General features: G+C 54.4%; 1 protein-coding gene across 1 annotated transcript in view; it reads right to left on the bottom strand.

Moving 5' to 3' along the window:
- Nucleotides 1-23,827, bottom strand: part of Galns (galactosamine (N-acetyl)-6-sulfatase) — a 30,508-nt gene that overhangs the window by 5,417 nt on the left and 1,264 nt on the right. The window contains exons 2-12 of the mRNA XM_020173551.2: nt 18,079-18,202; nt 17,310-17,384; nt 16,371-16,473; nt 13,084-13,227; nt 11,737-11,803; nt 11,524-11,651; nt 11,061-11,200; nt 10,128-10,231; nt 6,340-6,476; nt 4,945-5,047; nt 1,439-1,560 (exon numbers count right to left, since the gene is read on the bottom strand). Of these exons, the coding sequence (XP_020029140.1) occupies nt 1,439-1,560; nt 4,945-5,047; nt 6,340-6,476; nt 10,128-10,231; nt 11,061-11,200; nt 11,524-11,651; nt 11,737-11,803; nt 13,084-13,227; nt 16,371-16,473; nt 17,310-17,384; nt 18,079-18,202 (1,247 nt within the window). The remainder of the gene's footprint in view (nt 1-1,438; nt 1,561-4,944; nt 5,048-6,339; nt 6,477-10,127; nt 10,232-11,060; nt 11,201-11,523; nt 11,652-11,736; nt 11,804-13,083; nt 13,228-16,370; nt 16,474-17,309; nt 17,385-18,078; nt 18,203-23,827) is intronic.

Genomic DNA, 23,827 nt, shown 5'->3' with positions numbered 1-23,827 from the left:
CCGCTCCCAGTTCTGGAGCCAGAGATCTGGAATCAAGGTGTTTCAGGGCTGTGCTTCCTCCGGAGGCCCCAAAAGGCTCCTTCCTCTCATTGGCTCCTCCGGGTGTGGCTGCATGGCTGACCTCACCCCATTCTCACATGACCTTCTCCCCTTAGTGCCTGGCTTCTCTCTGGACATGGCCCTGCATCCAAGATGACCTTGACCCTAACTACTTCCATAAAGTCTCTGTTTCCATTTCCATGAGGTCACATTGTGAGGTGCTGGTGGATGTGGGTTGGAGATCCTGTCCCTGACACCATCTGTCTGCACTTCCTTCCCACAGTCACCATTCTGGGCCTCAGATGGCTGAAGCTCCAGTGGAGAGGCAGGTGTCTCATGACCTCACCACGTTTGGGGGACGGAGGAGCTGGGTTCAGGCAAGCTTCATGCCATCCTTGGAGGGTGCAGGAGCCTCAGTGGGCTTCTCCAGTGGCCTCAGTGCCCATCTCTCATCAGCCTGTTCAAATCACGGCTTGTTCTGAGCAGGAGGCCAGGTAGCTCCAACAGCCTTGCCCTGCACCTCTCCCCAGAGGCCTCTGTCTCCTAGGCCCAACTCAAGTGAGGCAGGAACAGGTCCTACAGGACCCAGAGGTGGTGTAGGAGCTGGCACTATGCAGGGGAGCTGGGGTGATCTTCTGTGGCCCAGCCCAGTGAGTGACAGCTGTGCAGTGGCCTCTGTATCACTCCTAAGGAGTTGCCAGCATGGGTTTAGGTTTGGTGGAAGTGCCATGTTGGTCTCTGTACTGGAGGCTATGACCCTTCAGCCTGGCTCTGGGTGAGAGGAAGTGGGAAGGGGTGTCCTCGAAGCTGGGCCAGGAGCTCTGAGTGGCCACTCAGTTGGCCAGGCTCAGTCACTTACAGGGAAACTAGGTGCAGCCAGGACAGGAGCAGCAGCTCCAGAGCTCAAGGGCTCTGCCCACAGGAGGCCACCAGGCTGCTCCTGTCCTGAGGCATGGCCTTACTTCCCTCCCCAGACCTGGCTCTGAGGTCCTCCCTTCCCACACTGCCCTCCACCCATCACTCCTGTGACCCCAGGTTGGTCAGTCCAATGGACCACCTGGACCCTTTCTCTCTCTGGGCCATCCCCAAAGACAACTCAGAGCAGGAGACACATCACTGGGGGGCTGGTGGACTGGACCCCAAAGGGGCAGAAGAAGAGAGACAACCAGGGAGGGAGGCCACTCCCAGAGAGACAGGTAGCCACCAAACCCAGGTGGGGATGAACGGAAAGCAGGTGGGGGCTCTGGGGTCCATGCATGTTCCAAATGTTCTCTTGGGCCACTCATCACCTCTGTCACTAGAAGAGTAATTTCTTGTAGGACAGAGCCCTGGATGTGACACGCCTCTGGCTGGGTCTGGCCAGTACTTGCTCAGCCTGGTGGCCCCAGCCCAACCTCACCTGATTGGGAACCTCTCCCCTGGGTCTCGCCCCAGGTGGAAGATCAGGGGCAGCTCTGTGTGCTCTTCCTGGGTATGAGTTGTGACTCCTGAGACGTTCTGCCCTGGGCAGAAATCGATGCCCTACAGAGAGGCAGGGAAAGACAGTGAGTGCTGGTGCCCACAGCCTTTGGCCATGCAGCCATGCTGTACGCCCTGCTGTCCTATTCCTCTAGTGTCCTCCTCATGTAGCAGCCACTTAATTTTCACTGAGGAATAGAGGGGGGTGGGGAAACTGTGGCCATCCCTTGAGGGTAAAGTCTGGGTGGCAGCTTTTTCCCTGTGCTTCCCTGAGGTGTTCTGTTCCCCTTTGTTGCAGGAGGAATCAGAACAGTCTAGCCAGGACTGGGAGGTCAAGTGGCACAGCACTTGCCTAATAAGCATGAGGCTCTGAGTTTGATCCCCAGTAACTCCCCCCATCCACATCCACACACACAAACAACAAAAAACAAAAAATAAGTCTAGTCAGTCTTGCATTCTGCCACTGATGTCAGGTCACAGAGGAAAGCTCCTTTCAGTCCCTTACTGTGCCCCCTGGGAGGAGAGGAGGCCTCTCTGGTAGGAGATGAAAGGCAGGATGAAGAGAATCACTGAGCAGGTGAGGAGGAAGGACTGTGCTGGAAAGCCATGCAGAAAAGCCAAGAGGACAGACAAGGAGACAGGTGTGGGGTGGGAGGAAGGGCAGACACTGAAGTTGAGGGCAAGAACCTTAGAATAACCACACCTAACACGCTCTGGAGAAGGCTGAGGACTTCAAAGTAAACATGATCAGTATAGTTGGGAAAATACAGAGAAGACTGAGAAAACAGGTAACAAGCTAATGCTTCTTTTAGACCAGGCTGCAGCCAGGCAGCACAGCGCCAGCCCCCTCAGCACCCTTCCCAGATGTCTCTGGCTGTTTTGCCCAGGTGCAGCCTCTGAGGCCCTCACCATGGGCTATGTGTGTGACTGTGCTTTGTCTGGGTCCCCACGGCTCTCTGGCTGCCCCTTAGGACTCCCTGATTTAGGAATGTAGCAGCACCCCCTTCCTGAGCCCTGCAACAGCTCCAGAGGGAACTGTGAGGCAGAACTCACCCTGGGTACCATAACCCAGGCACCCTGGAGATAGCTTGCTACCAGAAATCTGCCAGCAGGGCACACCTTGGTAGGGTCTGTTGACCCTGGAGCTGGTGGCTGGTTGGGAAATGTCTCTAGTGCATGCTGTGGGCCTGTGAAGGTCGGCTGTTTGGTGCAGCAGGTGATACTCTGTTTTGCAACTGGGCAAGGAAATGAAAAACATATGAAATTCCACTTGTCTGCACTGAGCAGCAGATTTGAGTCCATGGCTGGAAGGACAGGGGCCACAGAGGATTCCAAGTGGGTTCCAGGGTGGTGGCCTTCTGGCTTTCCGGACAAATGTGGACTATACTGCACATTACTGTGAAAATGCCAACCAGTTAGTGGGAAGGACCCAAAGCACGATTTGGACGCAAATCAAATAAGCTACTTAATTAAGATTTGGGTAATTGGCCCAGGGTTCCTCTCACCACTGCTGTCTCAGGAGCGCCTGGTGCCAGGGCACTAGCAGCAGCACCAGCTGGCTGCACACTGTGCCTCTTCCTCCCTGTGGAACAGCACACTTGGTGATGCCCTGGCCCCAGCTCTGTGCAGCTGGGGACCATTAGGTGGGGGACAGAGGATAGGAACTGCTAGGCTGAGACAGCTGGGTAAGAACAGGCAACTGGTGTGCTGACTTTGGCTCCAGGATGATCCTCTCCAGAATGGACTCCAGCAAGAACCACCTTACAACCTCTGACCCTGAGCCACCTGGGACGAGGCCCTGACCCTGGACACTGTGCAGTGGGTGTCACTCCCACCTGTGGAGGGACCCCACTAGCAGCAAGGGCCACACACATTCCAGATGTGAACTGTATGTACTTCACATTCAGAGTCAACAGATGCCACGAGAACCAAGGCTGACACACGCTCTTTCACAGGAAACTCGAAGTGGAAAGAAGCAAAACATGACTCTGGCAGCCAGGTGCAGGGTGTGGTCCCAGCCTAGACTGCAGCAGCAGAGCAAGGCTCCATGTGACACTGGGTGGGCTTCTCCTCGTGCCTCTGGCCACAAGTGCCAAAGTGTTAAGGTCAGGACCAGCTTACAAGCCTCTGCCAGGCCCTGTGGGTGTGGGCTCAGCTGCAGCCACTCTCTGCCTCCCTGGGTAAGAGCACCATCCTTGGCATGCAAGCCTAGACCCTGCCCCAAGACAGACCAGCCACCTTATTCTCATGTTGCAGGGTAGGAGCCCCGTAAAGACTATTCAGGCCCGAGAGGGCCTTCCTGGCTTCCTTTCTTCTGGCTTCTGAACCACCTAGACTCTGGAGGACCCACCATGAGGATCCTAAAGGGGCTCTGGGGTGAGCACAGAGTTGGGTATGAAAGGCAGAGGGGATCCGCCTTCCTACCATACCTCAAGGCCTTCTAGGTCACTTGTCAGTCACTTGGCCCTGGGGCAGCCCAGAGCATCTAAAGAAGGCAGACCAGCAGAATGGGCACCCTGGGACACTAGCTGCCTCAACAGCCTGGGGGAGCATAGGCCAATGGTCAGGATGGGCCTGGAGGCAGTGAGGCTGAGCTGAGACCTAAGGAAAGAGCAGGCGCCTGGCTGTGCAGGAGGTGGAGTGAGCTGTGTGGGGTAGGGTGTGGGGCTGAGCAGCCTGCAAGGGCTTTGGGCCCTCTCAGGCCATGTGTGTCTACACAAGGCAGTTGTGTCCTGGGTACTGGTGCCCTTGAGTGGCAGCCCTGTGTCCACCTGCCTGTGCTGTGCCCTGCTCGGCATCCTGCCCAGCCTGACTCCTGAGCAACAGAGTTTGCGATTTGCATCCCAATTGATTCACAATGCTCTAGAACTTAGATTTCTCAGTAACTTAAATTGATTTCTTCCCAGTTAAGGAAAGTTGGAAAGGTCTTTCACATGTGTGCAAGTCTGGCGGCCTGAAGGGGTGAAGGCTTGTGCTGGCAGAGGAAGGAGAGGCAGAAGGAACCTGCAGCCTGTGAGTGTGGCACTTTGCCTTAAACCCTGGGTGGCACCAAGATGCAGACACTGACTAACCCACCAGCACCTGGGCCTGGCCAGTCTGGGAAGGGCTAAGAGAAAGGGGCTTCGGAAGGGTTTGGACGGTAAAGCCAGCGGAGGCCCTGTGCCTCCTGTGAGGGGCAGAAGGTCCCAGGAGGGCATGCTGGCCCTTGAGGGTCTGTCACTGTAGTACACCACTCCCATGACCCTAGCATCAGACATGTAGGGCAGACAGGTGTCCCCAGCCCCCAGTCCTAGATGTGTGCCTGCCCTGTCTGAGCATGATGTGTCCATGCTGAACGTGGTGGGGACCTGCAGGTGCCACACGAGAGAGGAAGGCAGTGGGCTCTGGGGCATCCCGCTGTCTTGCCCTCTGCTGACCACCCAGGGCCCACACCCTGAGGCCCCGTACCTGTTTGAACTCCCTCCAGGAGTTGGTCCAAGTCCAGAAGTGGGCCTTGTACTGGCCAAGAGTGACTGCCATCAGTGTGTTACCACGGTAATAAAATATCGGCCTGTCGGGTGGGAGGAGGGTCACGATGGAGCCCAAGCACAGGGCTCTTGGCTGGGGAGTAGGGACTCCTGTGCCTACAAGCCAGGCTTCAGTCGCTACATTATGGAGATGATCATGCTGGGGTCAGACTGCAAAAAAAGTGGGCTGGAGGGTGTGGCTCAGTGGTAGAGTGATTGCCTGGTGTGTATGAGGCCCTGGGTTCTATCCCCAGGTGCCCCCCACAAAAAAAAAAAAAAAAAAAGGAGGAGGAAAAGCCCACAGGATCATGCCCTGCTTTTTCTGTACTCTTGACGAGGCAAAGCCAGGCCCTGGAGGCCAGACAGTTGGGGACTGAGCTGGCAAATGTGTCAGAGATCAGATGGGGCTGGGAGAAGCCTGAAGCTGCAGGTGTGGGGGTGCAGAGCCTTTTCGCCTTGGCAGTAAATGTTCTTGGGCCAATTGTTAAGAGAGAAAAAATAAGCAATTTGAAAAAAAAAAAAAGAGCAGACCCCCTTTCCTAATCTCCCCAAACGTGAGGCTCCATAGTGAGCACTGTGTAGTCACCTCCACCTCACCACAGCATTGAGCCTTTTCAAATTCACATCTCCTCAGAGCTGCCCAGGAAACTCTGGCAGGAAAGAAATGGACTTTGCAGGAGGCTGAGATTGGGAGATCAAGGTTCAAGGCAAAGCCTGAGAAAATAGTTTGTGAGATACCGTCTCCAAATAACCAAAGCAAAAAGGACAGAAGTTGTGGCTCAAGTGGTAGAGTGTCTGCTTTGCCAGTATGCAAGTATGAAGCCGTGAGTTCAAACCCCAGTCCCACCAAAAAAAAAAAAAAAAAAAAAAAGACTTTGGCACAGATCCTTGCAGGAGGGAGAGGGAAGGGTGGGGCCAGGGGGGCCAGGCTCAGGTAGAAGATGGCAGGGGATCCTCTCCCTTCCTGACCACAGCCTGAAGCAGACCAGAGGAGCCATGGGGATTGCAAGGCCTGCAGAGTAGGTGAGAAAGAGGGTGGTGAAAGAGATGGTGACAGTGTCTGCCTACAGATAAGGACAAAGACCCTCCACCCAGCTTTCATGATGCTTTCCCAAGAGTCAGGCCTTCCTGTGCCCTGATGCCCCAAGGATGACCTGGACCCACGTTTGGGCCCCAGGGCCCTTCACCTCAACCTCCCCATTTCCCTCTCATCTCCTCCTGCTCCACACTGACCGGCCAGTGAGTGAGGAGGCCAAACCCTGTCAGCAGTTCTGTGCCTGGCCACGTGGAGCTGAGGTAGCGGCTAAGGCAGAGGCTGTGTCCTTCTGGCACCTACCTGTCGGTCAGCTGGCCCTGCAGGAGAGTGGGGAGGAGGTCGAGGCCATCAATGACTCTGTCACTGGGTGGTTTCAGGCCTGCAAGGGACAGGCTGGTGGTGAAGAGGTCCATGATGCTGCCCAGCTGGTGGCTCACCTGAAATAGATGTGGCAGAAACTTACTTGAGAAGGTGCCCTGACCAGATGGCAGCCAGGGGCCAGGTCCCTGGGGTGAATACTTGCTGCACTGTCAGGTCTACAGATATACAGATGTACTTGAACTGCCACAGGGGCCAGGGCCAGGGCCAGGGTTGTGTGGAGTCACAGAGCTCGTGGGTGGCAAACTGGACTCACACCGCACATCTGACCCCACAGCCAGGCCACATTCTCTCCCCATGGCCCCTCCTGATGTAGATCTGCTGCTGTAACCAGACTTAACCTGGAGAAGGGGCATGGCCTCAGTTCTTCCCAGAAGGACACCAGGGCTCCCACCTCTTGAAGCACAGCTGTTCCCAGAAAGATGGCCCACACTCTTCATTTTAACACTTGCCACCCTAAAGCCACTGTGAGCTTTGTGATCAGGGGAGGGAGGCAGGTCAGGAAATGCCCAGGAGCAGCAAGGAGGACAGGGAGGCAATTAGGCTGCGTGGAACCAAACAGAATGGTGCACTGCTGAGGAGGTGGCTGGACACAGCCTCCTGATGCTTAGTGTTTCAGGAGAGGCAGGGTACCAGCTGCACTCTGATGGCCATCTATACACAGACCAGGCCTATGAGCAGTATGCTGGCTGCTCTCTGCTCATGTCTATCACATGAGAGGCCACAGTGATCAAGGAATGACCAGAGGACCTCTGTGGCTCTGTCTCCTTGGGGCCACTGGGTCCCTCATTGACTCCCCCATCTTGAGTGGTTCACTGTGTGCTGGTCATGCTAGGGCTCAGGTAAGTCAGTGGCACAGGGTGGAGGTGAGGTCATCGCCAGGACGCCTCGTCTGTGGGGCCCTCAGCCACATCCAGGTTAGACAGCACTCTCCTCATGGCTCCTCACCTAGCCCTTGCTCACTGAGCCAGCTGAGGTGCAGCTCTTACTTGGAATACCGGACCCCTCTGCGTGACGTTGCTCTACGGGAGGCTTCTTGGGGACAGGGCACTCCCACCTTTGCATCCATTCCCATCATCCCCTTAGAACACAGGGGAAACATTAGGGGCCATGTTTGGTTCAGAAAACCTTTGAAGCCTTCACAGAGAGGAAGGAGCCTCCCGATAGTCATTGCTGCCTTCAAGGTACTTCCCTGCCTCCCAATTATTTTTTTTTTTTCTTTTTTTGGCAGTACTGGGGTTTGAACTCAGGGCTTCATGTTTGCTGGGCAGGCACTCTACCATTTGAACCACTTCACCAGCCATTTTTGTGTTGGGTATTTTCAAGATAGGGTCTCTCCCAAACTATTTGCCTGGGCTGGCGTCATACTGCAATCCTCCTGATTTCTGCCTCCTGAGTAGCTAGGATTATGGCGTGAGCACTGTCACCTGACCCAATTTTTTTTTTAAGGGAAAGAAAGAAAGGAGGAGGGATGAAAGAAGGGAGGGAGGGAGGGAGGAAGGAAGGGTCCAGATACCTTTACCACCAGGAAAAAATAAAAGGCGAGGCCCTCGCTGCGTGGCTGGGGTGATGAGAAGGAAGTAGATATGAGCCTCTGTGGTTTGAGCAGCTACTCACAGAGAAGACACACACGTGATGCTGCAGAGAAGCAGCTCATGTTTGTGGCCCCACAGCAAGAGGCCACTGAAGCTGCTGTGGCACCTTCAAGACTTAACTGAATAAAAGGTAGCAGTAACAACACCCTGCCAGGAGCAACCACGGGGAAGCTGGGTGTCTCAAGCTGGGTGGACAAACATCAGGGTGTTTAATAAAATCCTTAGTTATCACAGTGCACAGGCCTGACCCCTGCCTAATTCAATCTCAATGTGTGTCCCATAGGAAGTGGTGGAGCAGAGGCAGTCAAGGTTCTGGAGGGAGGTGGACTGCAAATATTGAGGCCTGTGCTCTCAGCTGGTGCCTTCCATGGACAGCTGCTGGACAAAGCCCACTGGACAGAGGCAGGGAGAGCTGGGGCCTCCTTCCTGCCTGCGCCAGGTACGTCTGGACTCAGCCAGTGTAAGGTCAGGAATGCACGCAGACCATGGCCTGTGATTCGCCATGATTCCTCACAGGGGAGCAGAACTACTGCAGCCTGATGTGGCCCCCGAAAGTGACCATGACCAGGAAAACCTTGTGTCTCTCCCAATCCTTCAGGAGGCCAGGGTCACCGAATGACCGCAGACCCAGGGCTGCCCGGGGGCCACACGAGGCCCAGCAGTGATGGCATTCAGGGACACAGTCAGTGTAGCCGCTTCCAGGTCCCTGTCACACAGAAGAAGCAGGTGGGCGTACCAGTCTGAGCACTCATTTGTGCCCTGCTGTCCACTTCTCCCACACACGATGTGGTCACTGTCACAGCCACTTCTGCTCCTCAGAGGGACCTGGTGAATTGACAGGCAGGTCCATGGCTGCCTGCTCAGTGAACTATGTGGTCTTCCAACCTTCTGAGCCCCAGTTACTTGGGACAGTCCTGTGTCAGGAGGTCCCGGGAAGGGGTTCTGAGGGCAGAGGACCAGCCAGGTTTGGGTTTAGAGACCAGGTGTTTGGGGCAGATGCCAGCTCAAGCTCCAACTTGCTGCTGGGAACAGATGGAGACTATTCCAGGTATGATGGGCAGGAGTGTGGGCCCCGTGGCTGGACATCTGGGGCTTCTCCCAGCTCTGCCCCATGATCTGAGACACTGGACAAGTAACTTTCTTTATTTGGGCCTTAGTTTCCAGGGTGTGCAGTGGGAGGGGAAGGTGAGGGCCCTCCTGGGTTGGCAGAAAGGCCCAGAATGACCCCCAAGCCCCACGGCTATATGTGTCACATGGCAGCAGGGACACAGGCAGCAGGTGTGTCGGCTGACCTGGAATGGGAGCCTGGCCTGGCCAGACCACCTGTGTCCTGTGTCAGCACAGAGGGATAAGGCAGAAGAGAGGGCAGAAGACAGTGAGAGGCAACACTGCTAGGTTTGAAGGTAGAGTGTGGAGCCCAGGCACGCTGGCTGCCACAGAGGATGAGTTAAGGAACCGACTGCCCTGGAGCCGACTTCGCTTAGCTGAGGTGGCTGTGTGGGACCCTGGTTCCCAACTGTAGGGATTGGTGGTGCTGTCCAGTCTCAAGTGTGTGGGGATAGCCCCTGGAACCTAATGACATCCATGCCATCATCCAAGAGTGAGGCGCTGACCCCAGTGGAGACATTGCCTCTGAGGAGATCAGGGGGTGGTGGGCGGGGAAGAGGCCAACTGAGAGCACACATGAGCGACACACATGTTCCCAGATACTTACTTCAGGGCCCTACATTTATGGGGTGACTGCAAGTCCCCCAGAGTGGATTCTCAGTCGAGGGCTTGCCTTCCTGGGGCCAATGACTGATATGAAAGTTGAGGCTGGGGATACAGCAGGACACACACTATGCCTGCCAGAGGTCCCACCCCCTAGTCATACCCAGCAGGCATCAGTGGTACCACACTGTGCTCTGAGCAAGTCCACAGAACCTGGGCCGGGGGGATTCTGTAGCCAAACGAGCTGTACAAACCCAGCCTGCCTGTGCCACTCCAGAGGTTCTGGTACCACCAGCACTGAGACTGCCACACTGAGAGGGCCTCAGGAGCCTCCTCCCCATGTGTGCCAACATCCCCTCAAGGGCCCCACGGGATCCTCGGGCCCAGTATGGCACGCTGACTTACCTGGCCTGCAGCAATATGCCCCGGCCACCATGCAATCGCAGGCTCCCGCATACCTCCTTCAAATGTGGTCTGCTTCCCGCATAGGAAGGGGCCGTTACTGCCACCTGGGGACAAGAGTCACCACCCATCAGGCCCCCTGGACCCCAGGTCCAGCAGGGATCAGAGCCACAGTGCCCTCTGCAGGCACACTCACCCTAGGGGCACATACCTGTCCTCCATTCAGGCTCCACCTCTCTTCTGAGGTGACCTGAGGGTCTCTGAGACCATTGTGGGAACAAAGGGCCAGGGCAGCAGCTGGGTTCTGGCCTTTGCTAGGAGGAGATGAGGTCCCATCCACTCCTTTGGAATGTCAGCTATGTGGGGCATGAGAACCAAGCATGTCAAGGAGCTAGACTTAAAGGAGCCACCAGGCCAGCCTGGCTGGCTTTGGGTAGCTTGTCCTGTTACCAGTATGTTTCTTCTTCAGCTTAAACTGGCTGTTCTGTGTTTTGTCACTTGAAACCAAGAAACATAATTTCCCCTCACCCCTCAATACTGGGCTGCAAGAGCCTCCGCAGTTCAAGAGAAGGTGGTTCAGGGCTGAGGACGGGGGCCCCATTTGATGGGTAGCCAAGCCCCTGTCATCTCATGTGACTGGCCAGGTCATACCCACAGGGCAGCTCCCAGGTTGGTTGCTGTCTTTCCCACTCTGGCCCAGCTCCATCCCACGCACAGCCTCCGGCTACTGGAGCCCTGCTTCTCCCAGGCCACAACCTTTGCAAGGACACCTCCTTTCCACTGTGACTCCCTCTCCCCCTCTGCAGGTCTGCATTTTCTGATGCCCAGGCTAGTCCTGGGAGGGAAGGTCAGGGGCTGCTGGTGGACTCTGAATTCAAGTGCACAAGACTTCTCTGTGGAGAGGAACCATAGGGGAATCACAACACTGGCACTTACCTTGTTTGGGAGCTGACACAAGGGCAGCGCCATTATCAGATGTGAAAAAGACAAATGAGTTCTCTGCGATGCCCAGGTTCCGCAGAAGGCTCAGTATTTTCCCGACACTGTCATCGACTTCCCGAACAGCGTCGCCATACCTATGGGAAAGGTGAGTCTATCAGCAGCCAAGGGCATCAGTGTGACACAAAAAGCACATGAATCCTAACTCCAGAGATGCACAGCAGAGCAGGCTGCTTCACAGCAAAGGAGGGATGTTCAAATTCACGTGGGTTGCTGGACAAAGCCACCACCACTGCAGCCTTCCTCCCACCAGTCCCGGGCTGACGCAGCTGGGGGGTTGTTTCAAAGAGGCGTGGATGCGCTGGACTTTTCAGTAATGATGCTGAGGGCCGATCCTCGCCGTGGGCCCCGGCCAGGCTGAAACCCAGGTGTGGGCCAAGTTTCTCTGACGAGGACTCACCGCCCTCGCTGGCTCGTGCCCAAGAAAGGTCTGGATGCATAGACAGGTGCATGCGTGGCATCAATGGCCCAGTAGAGGAAGAAGGGGTGTTGCTTCATCTGCTGTCTCTTGATGAAATCCAGGGCTTCCTAGGGGAAGGCCTCATGTCTCCTCTGCTTTGCAGGATGACTTCTTGCATCCTCCCAGACAGCCACAGCCAGCTCAGCTCCTTACCTGTAAGTAGATCTGGGTGAGGTTGGCTTCCCCGGTCTTCAGATTAATTGGGAATTCTTCATAAAATCTGAAACACAGACAAGATGGAACTCAGCCTTTAGCCAGGAAAGCTCTTTCCCCAATTCCACCAGCAAAGTGGTGAGCAGCATTTAAAAGAGAGATAAGAGCCAAGCATGGTGGCTCACTTTGTAAGCCCAGCTACTTGGGAGGTGGAGATGAAAGATCCTGGTCCAAGGTAAGCCTGGGCAAAAAACAAGAGTTAGCAAGACCCTATCTTAAATAACAAGCCAGGCGTGGTGTGCATGCCTGCAATCCCAGCTATGCAGGAGGTATAGGTAGGAGAATTGTCATCATAGGCTAGCCTGGGCAAAAATTGTAACACCCTGTCTAAAAAATAACTAAAAAAAAAAAAAAGAGGCTGGGGTTGTGGCTCAAGTGGTAGAGACACCGAGGTCAAACCACAGCACTGGCAAAAGTAAATAAACAGAAGAGGGTGAGAATGTTCCACTTAAGAAACAAATCGAACTGGAAGCTTGCCCTGCTCCTGGGCAAGATGACGAGGGCCCTGAGGGCCCCACCATGTGAAGAGGAACACAGGCCAGAGAGACAGAGCTGCAAAGTCAAGGTGGACTTGTGGTACTGAGGGCGGGGGTGAGGAGGTACAGCTAAGGGCCAGGGCTTCTGTTTGAGAGATGGTTATGGCTGTGCACTCTGGATGCATCTAGAGCCAGTGGACTGGCCCCGTAGATGACTGACCCGCTTGGCGCGAGAATTCTGTCTCAATAAAGCCGCCTCTTTAACAGGCAATAGGTTGCCTCAGCCTTTTGGTCCATTGGTAAGACCTTCTAACAGAAAAGATAAGCAGACAAACTTTAAGAAAGGCAAGGACCCTGGGCAGGGGCTGCCCTCAGACGTGCCCCACATCCAGGCCTGGACCCCAGAGGGGCTCCTCTCTGGGCAACTCCCCTTCTATTCTGACAGTGGTCATTTCCCATGTGACATTCAAACAAGGGTTTGATCCCATCTCCTCTGCTGAGCTGAGTGTCTAGGCTTCAGCTGACAGGCCAACTTGGAACAGGCAGATAGCACCCCATTAACAGGGCCCTGGATTCCAAAATCGAGTGCAAGCTGTGGAGTGCACCCTGGGGAAGGCCTCTGACTCAAGATCCCAAAGGAATCTGTGACCCTAGACAGGTCAAAAATGGCCCCTGGCCTGAGTCTCACGAGGCTCTGACAGAACTTCCCAGGAAGCAGTAGGCACACAGGATGCCAGCACTCAGAAATCATCTGTGCTGCCCCTGGGCAGCACAAAGGCAGGGCAGGAAGAGTGGGAGGGGACTCTGTTACCTGCCGACCATCTCCCAGTCCCTGTACACAGGGATGTTGGGCTTCGCCCTGTTGTCATAAGGTCCAAAGTGGCAGTTGGGGGATCCAAACCACTCATCAAATCCATGCTTCAGGGGGTGGAACTGGGGCCTGTGACCCAGATGCCTAGAAACAGGAACCAAGACACTTCAGGGACCCCACCCTCCCAGGGTACTCCAAGTTTTGAGCAGCAAATCCATAATAAATATTTAATAAAAAACATAATAAATGTTTAATAAAACAAATGTCCCTCCAGCATCCATTGTGAGTGTGTGCTTAGCCCTGGGAACACCAAGATGCAGAGGACCAAGGCCTCACCCCAGAAGGGAGCACTGGGACCCTGTGCTCTCCCCGCAAAGTGCCAGCTACACTACAGCCAGAGTGCCAGGCATAAGCAGGGTGCTGGTACAGTTGAGGGCATCTGGCACTTGAGGGAGTCTAGGCATGGCTGAGAATGTTTGGTGCAGTTGAAGGTGTCCAGCACAGCTGAGGATGTCCCAGTATAGCTGAGGATGTCCCAGCACGGCTGAGGTGTCCCAGCACAGTGGAAGTATCCTGGCACCACTTGGGGTGTCTGGCATGGCTAAGGGCATCCCACTGTGGGTGTATGAGCATGACTGAGGGTGTCCAGGCACAGCTGAGGGCATCCAGTATGGCTGACAATGCCTGGGCATGGCGGGGCATCTGGCACAGAGAGGCTCAGAGGAGCGACGAGTGTCCTGTAGGATGCCGGGAGATGCCTTAATGGTGCATGGTGAGAACTCTCACAACCACCTGGAAACTTTCTAGACGTGAATGTCGTCCTAGCCCTGTTCCGGGCCCTGACTGCTTACTCTTGCCCTTCTTCATTCTCAGAAATGCTCCAGGGCCAGCTTTGCTCCTCCGAGTTTCTGTCAGGCAGGTTACTGCCACGTCTCTTAACACTGAAGTCACGGAGTCTCTTCTCTCAATGAAGGAAAATCATTAAAAGGTGGCCAGGTGAGCAGGCCATGCAGTGACTGAAGGCCTGTGCTCATGTCCAGGAGCCCTGGGCATAAGCTGAAGTTGGAGTGGATATAGAGGATGTGTTAGGAGCCCACCCTCATGACAGCATGAAAGCTGTTTAGAGATGGATGATTGACTACTGTGAGCAAGAGTTGCCACCACATGGGGCAGTCGTCAGGTGAAGCTGAGGGATCCCCTGCAAGACCCACCCCATGTCCCACACCTTTGCCCCTACCAGACACCTCCCCACGCATTCCCACCCTACCTTCTGCTCTTCAGAGCACCTAATCTCAGGTCTCCCTCCACCAACAGGAAGGCTGCTGAGGTGCCGACACCCCCTCTGCAGCTCCTGGAAGCAGTGGGACAGTGCCTTGAGGTATCCTTGAGAGGCCCGTCCTTCTTGGAGGGACTCCAGCTCCCACCTGCTCTCCAGAGCATGTATTAGAGAGGAGGTTTCCCAGGTGGGCTACAAGTCATAGCCACTGGTGCCAGGCAGACCCAGCCTGGAATGCAGCCATTTGTGTCACGCACACATGTGTGTGGAAAGCCTTTTGTATCCACAGCTTTGAAAGCAGCATTCTGGGATGGGAGAGTTCTTTTCCCAGGCCTGTTGGAGGAGGCAGGGAGGCTCACCCTGGCCTCTCGGCCTCCGCCAGGTTGTGCAGATTTGAGGCCACCACCTGAATTGTGCTCACTTGATCATTCAGTGCGATGGGTCACGGTGCAGCGGGGAAGACTGGGATGGAGGCTGGGGAGGCCAACAGGGCTGGTCAACAACCGATCTGGGCTTCGGGCAGCACATCTGTTTGGGCCTCAGTTTCTCCACTAGTAGCAGAGGAGACTGGCACAGGTGTGGCTGGCTCTGTGGTGCTGTCTGCCTGGCTCACACCTCTGGAGCCAGTTCTCTGGCCTTCACATGCTCCATCCTCTTTCCCTCCCAGGAGACTGCACCTGCATCACACAGTGGTGTTACTTCCTTGAGATGCCAGCCCACACCACGTCCTCTGTGTGTCATGTGCTCTCAGGTCCCCTGCCTTGATACCTGTCCTTTCTGAACATGCTGGACAGGAAGCGACCCACCCACAGGTGACCTCCTTGTGTCCATGTGCAGCAGCACAAAGGCCTTTGCTCAGGAGAAACATGGTCAAGGTCCCTCTTGGACACAGCTGCAATTCATTGTGCTTGTCCCTAAGCAGTAGCGGCAGCTGCTCACTCAGAAGCCCCACTCATCTGCTGTGGCTTCTGCAAATCACAGCGTCTTCTTTTCTCTTTTCTTGTTTTCTTTTTATTTTTCATGCAGCCTTCTTTCAGGAGACTGAGCTCCATCCGCTGCCAGGGCACATGAAAGTCAGATCCTTGGTGCTGAGGTCTGAGCAAAGGACATAGGACAGTTCTGGATGCAGCTGACAACATCCCCTCACTAAGGAGCAGCTGTGCCATGTGCCACAGTCCTCCTGGAGCCGGTCCTTGCGCTGGCCCCACTGCTGGCCTATCTTCCCACTCCACCTCCTCTCTAGGCCCTGTTCTTCCTGGTTACTTCTTTCCTGCCCACAGTTGTCTTGGTCCTCAGCCAGCTTTGTGGAGACTCACTCCCTATGCCACTCTGTCCACTCTGTGTCAATGACTGGTGAACCAGGGCAGAATTGCCAGGCCAGGCACAGACAGCTCTGGTCATTGGGGCTCATCATCTGAGGTCTGAGAGAGAGAGAGAGAGAGAGAGAGAGAGAGAGAGAGAGAGAGAGAGAGAGGGAGAGAGAGAGAGAGAAAACGTGCATGCGCCAGCACATCCCCAGGGAGTAAAGGAGACACATGTTCCATGTGGAAGGGAATCAGTGCAGAAGATGCTCTTTAATTAGTACTCCACCCACTGACTCAAACTGCTGTGTTTGTGTTCTCTGCTTCCTAGCTGCTGCTGTGTAGTTTAGACAGGAGTCCTCTGCTGGCTGGCAAGGTGCCTCATCGGTAATGGCACCTACATGCAGAATAATGTGGTTCCTCTAGTGTCACAGTGGCAGGAGGTGGCCCCAGCAGAGACGGCCAAGAGTGTTGTGGGAAGAAACAAGGGGACCAAGTCGACACTGAGGCAGCTCTGCTACTGGCTGGTGCCCAGCCTCCCTCCAGCATGGTCCCAGGAGTAGCCATACACAGCTTTTAAATCTCCCTGTAGAAATCCAAATGGCCCCAGAGGCCAGAGTTTCCACTTCATACCCAAAAGGTCCTCATCATTTGGAAGAACCTGAGCAGGGCTGTGCAGAACAGCCCTGGAGGCGCATTCCGGGACTCACCACTTGCCCACAATCTTGCTGGTGTAGCCAGCCTTCTGCAGGAGCTCAGGCAGGAGGTGCTCTGAGTCAGGGATGCCACCCACAATCTCCTGTGGTGTATATGCTGGAAGAGCAACACTGTGTGTGAGTCTACATATCCCAGGGCCTCACACCTGCTCTAACAGGTCTACACACTGGTCATCAGGGTCAACAGGCAGAGCTATGATCAGGGTTAGGGTTAGGTCACTTATCAGGGTTTTCCCAGGCACTCCTTCATGTCAGCACCATTGCAGGTGGGGAATGGGTGCAAATGGTGCCCCAGAGGCCCCTCCCCAGATATCTTGTAGCCTCAGACCTATCTCCCACTCCTCTGTTCCCCCAGCCAGGTCTGCCATTTGATACTGTGCTGTTCCCTGCAGGCTGGGCCCCACCCTTCCCATCTCACCTTCTGTAAGACCATGGCTAGAGAACCCTTCTAAGCGCTTCAGCACTGTGTTTCTAGAACATTCTCTGCTGTGACCTCAAACCACTAGGCTTCCCCAGAGGAGCAGGAGCTCCTGGGAAGAGAGACATGAGCCCTCTGTGGCCAGGTTGTGCATGCTGTCCAGTCCCCAGTGGGCAGGACAGGGGTGAGAAGGGGCACTGAGCAGGTTTCCAGGGTGCCCCAGTCTGGGCTCTGTCCTGGTTGGGCTGGTGTAGGAAGGAAGCCCCTGTGCTCCACCCTGGAGGCCTCTGCTTGCCCAACACTGTTTCAGTGGAGGTGCTGAGCTCTGCTTCAAAACAACAGAACAGAAATCAAGCTTCCAGCCCTGGGAAGTCAGTGCCAGCGTGCAGAACTAAAGCCACTAGGCAACACTGACTCAGCTTCTTTCTTCTGCAACATGTTCTGGCCCTCGGCCTCCCAGTCCCGAGGCCCAGGACACCGCCTTGCCCCCAGGAGGGGGGTCCAGGAGGGCTTACCGTTTCTGGCATGTGCGTTGGTGGTGTAGAAGCCATTGCGGATGGGCAGCCGTCCTGTGAGCAGAGCCGCCCTGGCTACACAGAAGTGATGAAAACAGAGACACTGTGAGCAGGTGTCCAGCAGGACTCTCAGCCAGCTCTACAGTGCCTCCCACTATAAAGCGTAGTGTGTTCCTCCTACAGTATGTCTGTATCAGGTTGACACAGAGCTGCAGGGTTGCCAATCCTCTTTATCTTCTGTCTCACCCAGGGGAGCAGGCCCTCAACATCCCACTGACAGATGCAAGTGTAGACCTGGGGCTCGGCTCTATCCCTGAGGTCTGGCCGCTTTCCAGGCCCCTGGACAAATATTCAGTTGCAGTTCCACCTGGCCCACCCCAGGCGCTGACCACTTAGTCCCCCTGTTGCTCTTCAGGTCAGCACTTTGGCAGGTGCCCTCCAGCAGGGGTCAGTCCCTGCAACGAGGAAGGTACCTATGACCCATAACTGAGATGTGCTCCCCAGACAGGTCTCTCAGCCCTTACCCAGGTGGCTGTGGTCATTTTACTCTCGAAGACAAGACAGCAGCAGCTGCCAGGGCTAACACTGACCTTAAAGGTCCACAGCCCACAACCAGGATGGAGTCCAGGAAAGAAGGCCTCCCCCTCACCCCTGGGCTCCTCAGAAGAGGATGTCTCACCCCAGCAGGGTTGGGAGGGTGTGGAATTGTGGGAGGCCCAGCTGGCTTATCCCATCCCCGGGTGGGTGCTGGGAGACAGTGCTGACTTACATGGTGAGCACAAAGGGTTGGCAGAATAGAAGCTTGGGAAAAGCATCCCTTCTGAGGCCATCTGGTCCAAATTTGGGGTCTCTTTGGAAGGCTCTCCATACACCCCCAGGTCACCCCATCCCATCTGCAAGGGAAGAACATGGAGATATGAAGTGAACTCTTTCTTGAGTGGCACCTGTGTCACAGGAGAGTGTTATGTCCAGGTGGTCCAGTGAGCCACAAAGCTCATGCCAAACCCCAGAGCTTCCTCTATTCATCAGGACTTCCTGGCTCTCCTTACTGTATGGCCTTCTCCCAGGTAGGTCTGCACCCCTCCCCAGCCTGACAGCAATGTCTGCATGCTCCTGGGGACCTGACATCTAAAAATACACATTTGTTTTCAACATAAAGCAGTTATACAAATTTAGATTTCAAAAGCAAGTGGCATGAAGGTTGCCTCCAAGGCCAAACTAGAATCACCGCACAATGCAACAGCTCCACTCCTCGGTACACCTGCGAGAACTGAAAACCTACGTCCACAGCTGCACAAGTATCCACAGATGTCGGACTCTAATCACCAAGAACTGGAACCAGTCAAGTGCCCAGCAGATGGCAACTAGACAAACTGGCCCACACTGTACTGGACCAGATTATAGTGTCTTCCTAAATTTACACTCACCAGTGTAAATTCAGACGTAGAGTCATCAATATGAGTTAGAGCTGCCTTAGTCAACATGGCTGGAGAGGAGGAGACACAGACACCGGGGGCTGAGTTGGAGGCCACAGGGGTACAGAAATGAACCAAGGGAGCTAAAGGAGGACCCATCCTCACAGCCTTCCAGGAGAGACTGGCCTTGACACCTGGACTCATACTGCCGGCCTCCAGAACCATGAGAGGATGCAGGTCTGTGGTGTCTGGCCTCCTGCTTTGCCTAGGACACCAGTACACACACTATGGAACATTGATTCAGCCACACAAAGAAGCAACTGACACATGCTACAAACCAGACCCCAAAAACATGGTGCTGGTGAGAGAAACCAGGCACTGAGGAAGGGCCCATGTACTGAATTCCCTCACCAGTCAAGTCCATAGGGGCAGGCAGGGTGCATGCTGCCAGGGGTGGGGTGGATGATTGAGGGGACTGCTAATGGACACAGACTCTTGGGGGGAGTGACGAAAATGCTCTGGAATAGGAAGAGACGCTGGATGTACAGCACTGTAAACGTGTTAGATATCACTGAACTATGGTGACGCTTGTCATATGTGCCCTACCACAGTAACAACAGAGGAATGAATGACATGACATCAGCAGGGTAGATGGCCCTCCTGATGCCACACAAGTGGAAGAAGCCAGTCACAGACACATGGGACTGAGTCCACTCACATGGACTGTCCTCAAAGGCAAACCCTTCAAGACGGGAAGCAGACTGGTTGTCGGGGGTGGCGGGGCAGGGAGAGTGACTGCTTATGGGGATGGGGTTCTTCCCTCCCATACACACTCTGGGGATTGAACTCAGGGCCTTGTACTTGTTAGGCGGGCACTCTACCACTTGCGTCACGCTCCCATCCCTTTTTTACTTTTTAGTTATTTTTCAGGGAAGGTCTCATATTTCTGCCCTGGGCTGGCCTCAGCTAGTAATCCTAACTACAGCCTCCTGCATACCTGGAATTACAGATATGTACCATCATGCCTGGCTTATTGATTGAGATGGGGTCTCACTAACTTTTTGCCCAGGCTGGTCTCAAATGGAGATCCTCCTTATCTTTGCCTTCCAAGTAGCTGAGATTACAGGAGTGAGCCACCATGCCAGGCTGAGACCATTCATTCTGAAGTCATTGAGACAGCCTTTCCATCTGATGACAATGATATCAAGAGGTGTCATTCCCTGATGGGAAGGAGACAGGCACAGGAGGTCAGGCAGCTAAGGAGAGGGCCAGAGAGAAGTTACCAGTCTGCAATTCTGGGGACTGGGCAGCTGTGCCCATGCTGGGGGCAGAACATCCCTCCAGTGCAGCTTCCCTGAGGCTGGCTCAGGTTCCTTCCTGCTCCATGCCCTGGTACAGATCTGTCCTCACAGCACAGTGGCTGCACCTCTGGGCAGAAGGAAGGAGTGGAGAGTTCAAGGGCAAGACGCACGTGCAGGACTTGGGTCTTTGCCTGTTTTGGAAAGGACCCCGCCCCACCAGCACTTCAGTGCAGATCTGCACGCAGCAGAACATGTTTCGGAAGATGTGGGCTCGAGTCTCATCACTAGGGAGGAGACAGCCTGGGTGTCAGACCTCTCAGAGGACTCCAAATCACACACAGTTGTCCCTGCTGTGGTCCTCATGGTGAGGGGTCATAACAGCAAGGCTACCTAAGAGGGAAAGTGCACCGGGGCTGGGGCAGAGGTCTGGGGGACTGGGTGCAGCTCCCTGTCCTGTCCCCCTGGTTTGCACCCTGGCATCAAGTTGTGATAACCTGTGTGAGTGGTGTCAACCTAGAAGCTCCTGAGGACTGAGAGCCAGGGGTGCTCACGGGGCTGGTCATGGCCGCACCTGAACCCAGCAGACCAGGACACCAGATGCCCAGCAGGGAGCCAGTGTTCCACATAAACTGCGATGGCTGCACACACACTGAGGCTCAGGGAGCCATAATTCCCAGAGAATGCTGGAAACCAAATCCCAGTTCCTGGTGCCAGCTGAGGACCACCACTCACAGATGGGCTTTCCCAGGGACACTGGTGCCTGGCTGTGTGCCAACCCTTCCGCTCACATCCACTTCCCTATGACTTGTTAGCTTTCGTAGCTATGAGATGGGCATGCTCCCTCTATCCTACAGTTAGTAGGGGCTAATGAAATGACCATCACAAATCCCCTCTCAGCTCTACTCAGTGTGAAGGATCCTTTTTCCTGCCCATAAAATCTTTAGGAGGAGTCCCAGTGTGTTGGTGCATACCTGTGGTCCCAGCTACTCAGGAGGTGGAGGTGGGGTGATCACATTTTGAGGCCAGCCCAGGCAAAGTTAGCATGAAATCCTCTCTAAAAAGCAAAACTAAAAGCAAAAAGACGGCTCAAGTGGTAGAGCACTTGTCTAGCAAGCTCCAGGTCTAGGCCCTGAGTTCAATCCCCAGTATCGCTAAAAGAAAAAAAAAGTTCAAAAGGCCCCAAATGACTGTCCATGTTCAACAGGACTGAAAGCTGGTTATAACTGTGAACCATGACCCTTTTCTTGCTCTAAGCCCCGCCCTTGCCAGGGGATATTTCATGACTTCTAAAAATGCAGTTTCACTTCTTCCTGGTTGCTTCAGGATCATGACAAAGACAAGCAGGTGGCTGGTGGTGTAGCTCAGTGGTGCAGCACTTGCCTAACAGGCTCAAGGCCCTAGGTTTGACCCCAGCACTGCACGAAAGCAAAAAACCAAAGATAAGCAGGCTTGTGCTTATCTACTTCCATGTCATCGAAGGAGCTCTGTGTCCACTAACGGCTCTGGTGGTTTCAGGTCAAAGTGTCCCTTAGATGAGACGCTGTGGTAGAGATGCCTGTTCCTATGTAGCTGGACTCTATGCTTCCTCCAGAGTAAGACAATTTTTCTCAACTCTACTTTGCATTAAACAAAGATACAGCAAGCCTCCTGCCTCTCTAAGGCAGGTGCAGCCTGGGCTGAGTGGAGGACTTCTGTCACTGTTTATACCAGGTTTCAGGTCCCTGGTCCCAGCTCTGAGAATGGACATGTGTTTAAGTTTCCTGAACTCTGTCAATGAGCCCCACCAGTATGCACTGGACTCTGAGGACACACTGAGGCATACTAGACAGATGCTGCCCTGTCCTGGCTGGCTCAGCCCCTCTGCATAGGCTAGGGCTGGTGAGCACAGTCTGATTATGCTTTCCTATTGCATGAAGCAGACTCCCGCCCTGGTCAGAGGTCAGACCCTGGAGCAGGGGTGGATGGGTGGTCTTTTGCAGGTCAATTCTGTCGGCAGCAGAGGGGGACTTGCATGGTACAAGTTTAGGGGATCACCTTTTCTGGATGACACCTCTCAGTTGGAATGAGCCTGGCCCTCCATGTCCCTGGCCATATTCTCCTGTACTAGGGAAAGACAGTGCTGTGGGCAGCTAGGTCACAGTGGGTGACTGTCCCTCAAGAATTTGAATTGACTATGCATGGTGGCTCATGCCTGTAATCCTAGCTAATTGGGAGGCAGAGATCAGGAGGATCACAGTTTGAGGTCAGCCAGGCAAAAGTTCACAGGACCCCATCTCAACCAATGACTGGGCGTGATGTGCCTGTCATCCCTAGCTACTCAGGGAAGCACAAAACAGGAGTATTGAAGTCCAGGAGAGCCTGCACCCTATCTCAAAAATAACCAACACAAAAAGGGCTGGTGAATGGCTCAAGTGGTAGAGTGCCTGCCTGGCAAGCACAAGGGCCTGAGTTCAAATCCCAGTACTGCAAATAAATAATAAATGGGGCCAGGCCTGGAGACTGGGTCTGCACCGTCATCCTGGAAAGCCAGATACACGCTAACTACTGGTTACAGGTTCAGATATGAAGAAGCTGGCAGAGGCAGCTGTTCTGCAGAGTGAGGAGGCTGGGCTGCATAGGGGAGAAGGCAGCTTTGTGAGGCCTTCTGAGTACTGAGGCACTGCCAGTACTCTGTGCTACCACAGGCTGCACTCTCTCACCTGCCTTGGAGGGGGCACCTCAGGGCACCACTGTGAGCTTGCTGCTCCCACCTGTCAGCACACCTGCACTGTCTGCCAGCCACACCCCAGGGTTGGTCAGGTTGATCAGATGAACCCACGGGGCCTCCCATTCTAAGAGTAGTCCTTCCAGGGGTGGTCTTCCAAGGGTGGGCCCCAGCTGGACAGCATATTCCCCTTCTCCGATGTCCTTGGCTCAGGGGTGTGACCCCAGTCAGGTAGGCAGGATTCATGGAGCAGAGTCACTGTCTAGCTAGGTCTGCTGACTACAGGGGCAGGGAGGTGAGCCTGCAGTTGCCTGGGGCTGTCATGAGGCCATCATGAGTCAGCTCAGACACAGCAGAGATATGGGAGCGACAGACTGGATGAGAACTTCCTGAAGCTGGGGTGGCCTGGTCGGTTTAGTTAGGAAATAGAGAATTCCCATTTTTGCTTAAAATTTTTGAGTTCGTTTTCTATCATTTGACTAATATGTGTTTCCTAACCAGGATTGAGATCTCCCAGAATACTCTGGGTTTCAGCTGCCAAAGAACCTCTGAAACCACAAGGAAGAGCCTACAGAAAGGAGCTGCTTGACACAGCACAGTGCTCCTAGCTAGCCGTTCCTGTATCCTCCCAGGCAGCTCCAGGGTGCCCAGTCAACCTCCCTTGGGTAAAAGAATCCTCAGACCTTCCATTCTAAAATGTCACTGCCCAATGGACACTGTGAAATCTAGCAGCCACATTAGAAAAGTAAGTAGATAAAACGAAGGCAAATATTTACTTAACCCAATATATCTAAACTTTGTCATTCCAACAAGTTTTCAGCATAAAATGTTACTAACAAGCTGCCGGGAGACATGACTCATTTGAAAAGGAGAATGGGGGCAGAGAACGGAAAGACAGAGTGTCTGTCCACTGCAGTCAGTGCCTCCAAAAGCAATGATGTGAACCGGCCACCAGAGACACAAATGTTGAAAGGACTGAATATTGAAACAGAAACTATTTTTCGGAAAAGATTGTGGTCTTGTTCATTGCTGAGCAAAGCCTGTGGATAGCTACCAAGAAAGGAGCCCCAAGGAGCCGAAAACCCATTGTGTAAAGCA

This window comes from Castor canadensis, chromosome 15 (assembly GCF_047511655.1).
Source record: "Castor canadensis chromosome 15, mCasCan1.hap1v2, whole genome shotgun sequence".
Lineage (NCBI taxonomy): Eukaryota > Metazoa > Chordata > Mammalia > Rodentia > Castoridae > Castor > Castor canadensis.
This window is presented reverse-complemented; position numbering and strand designations above follow the sequence as displayed.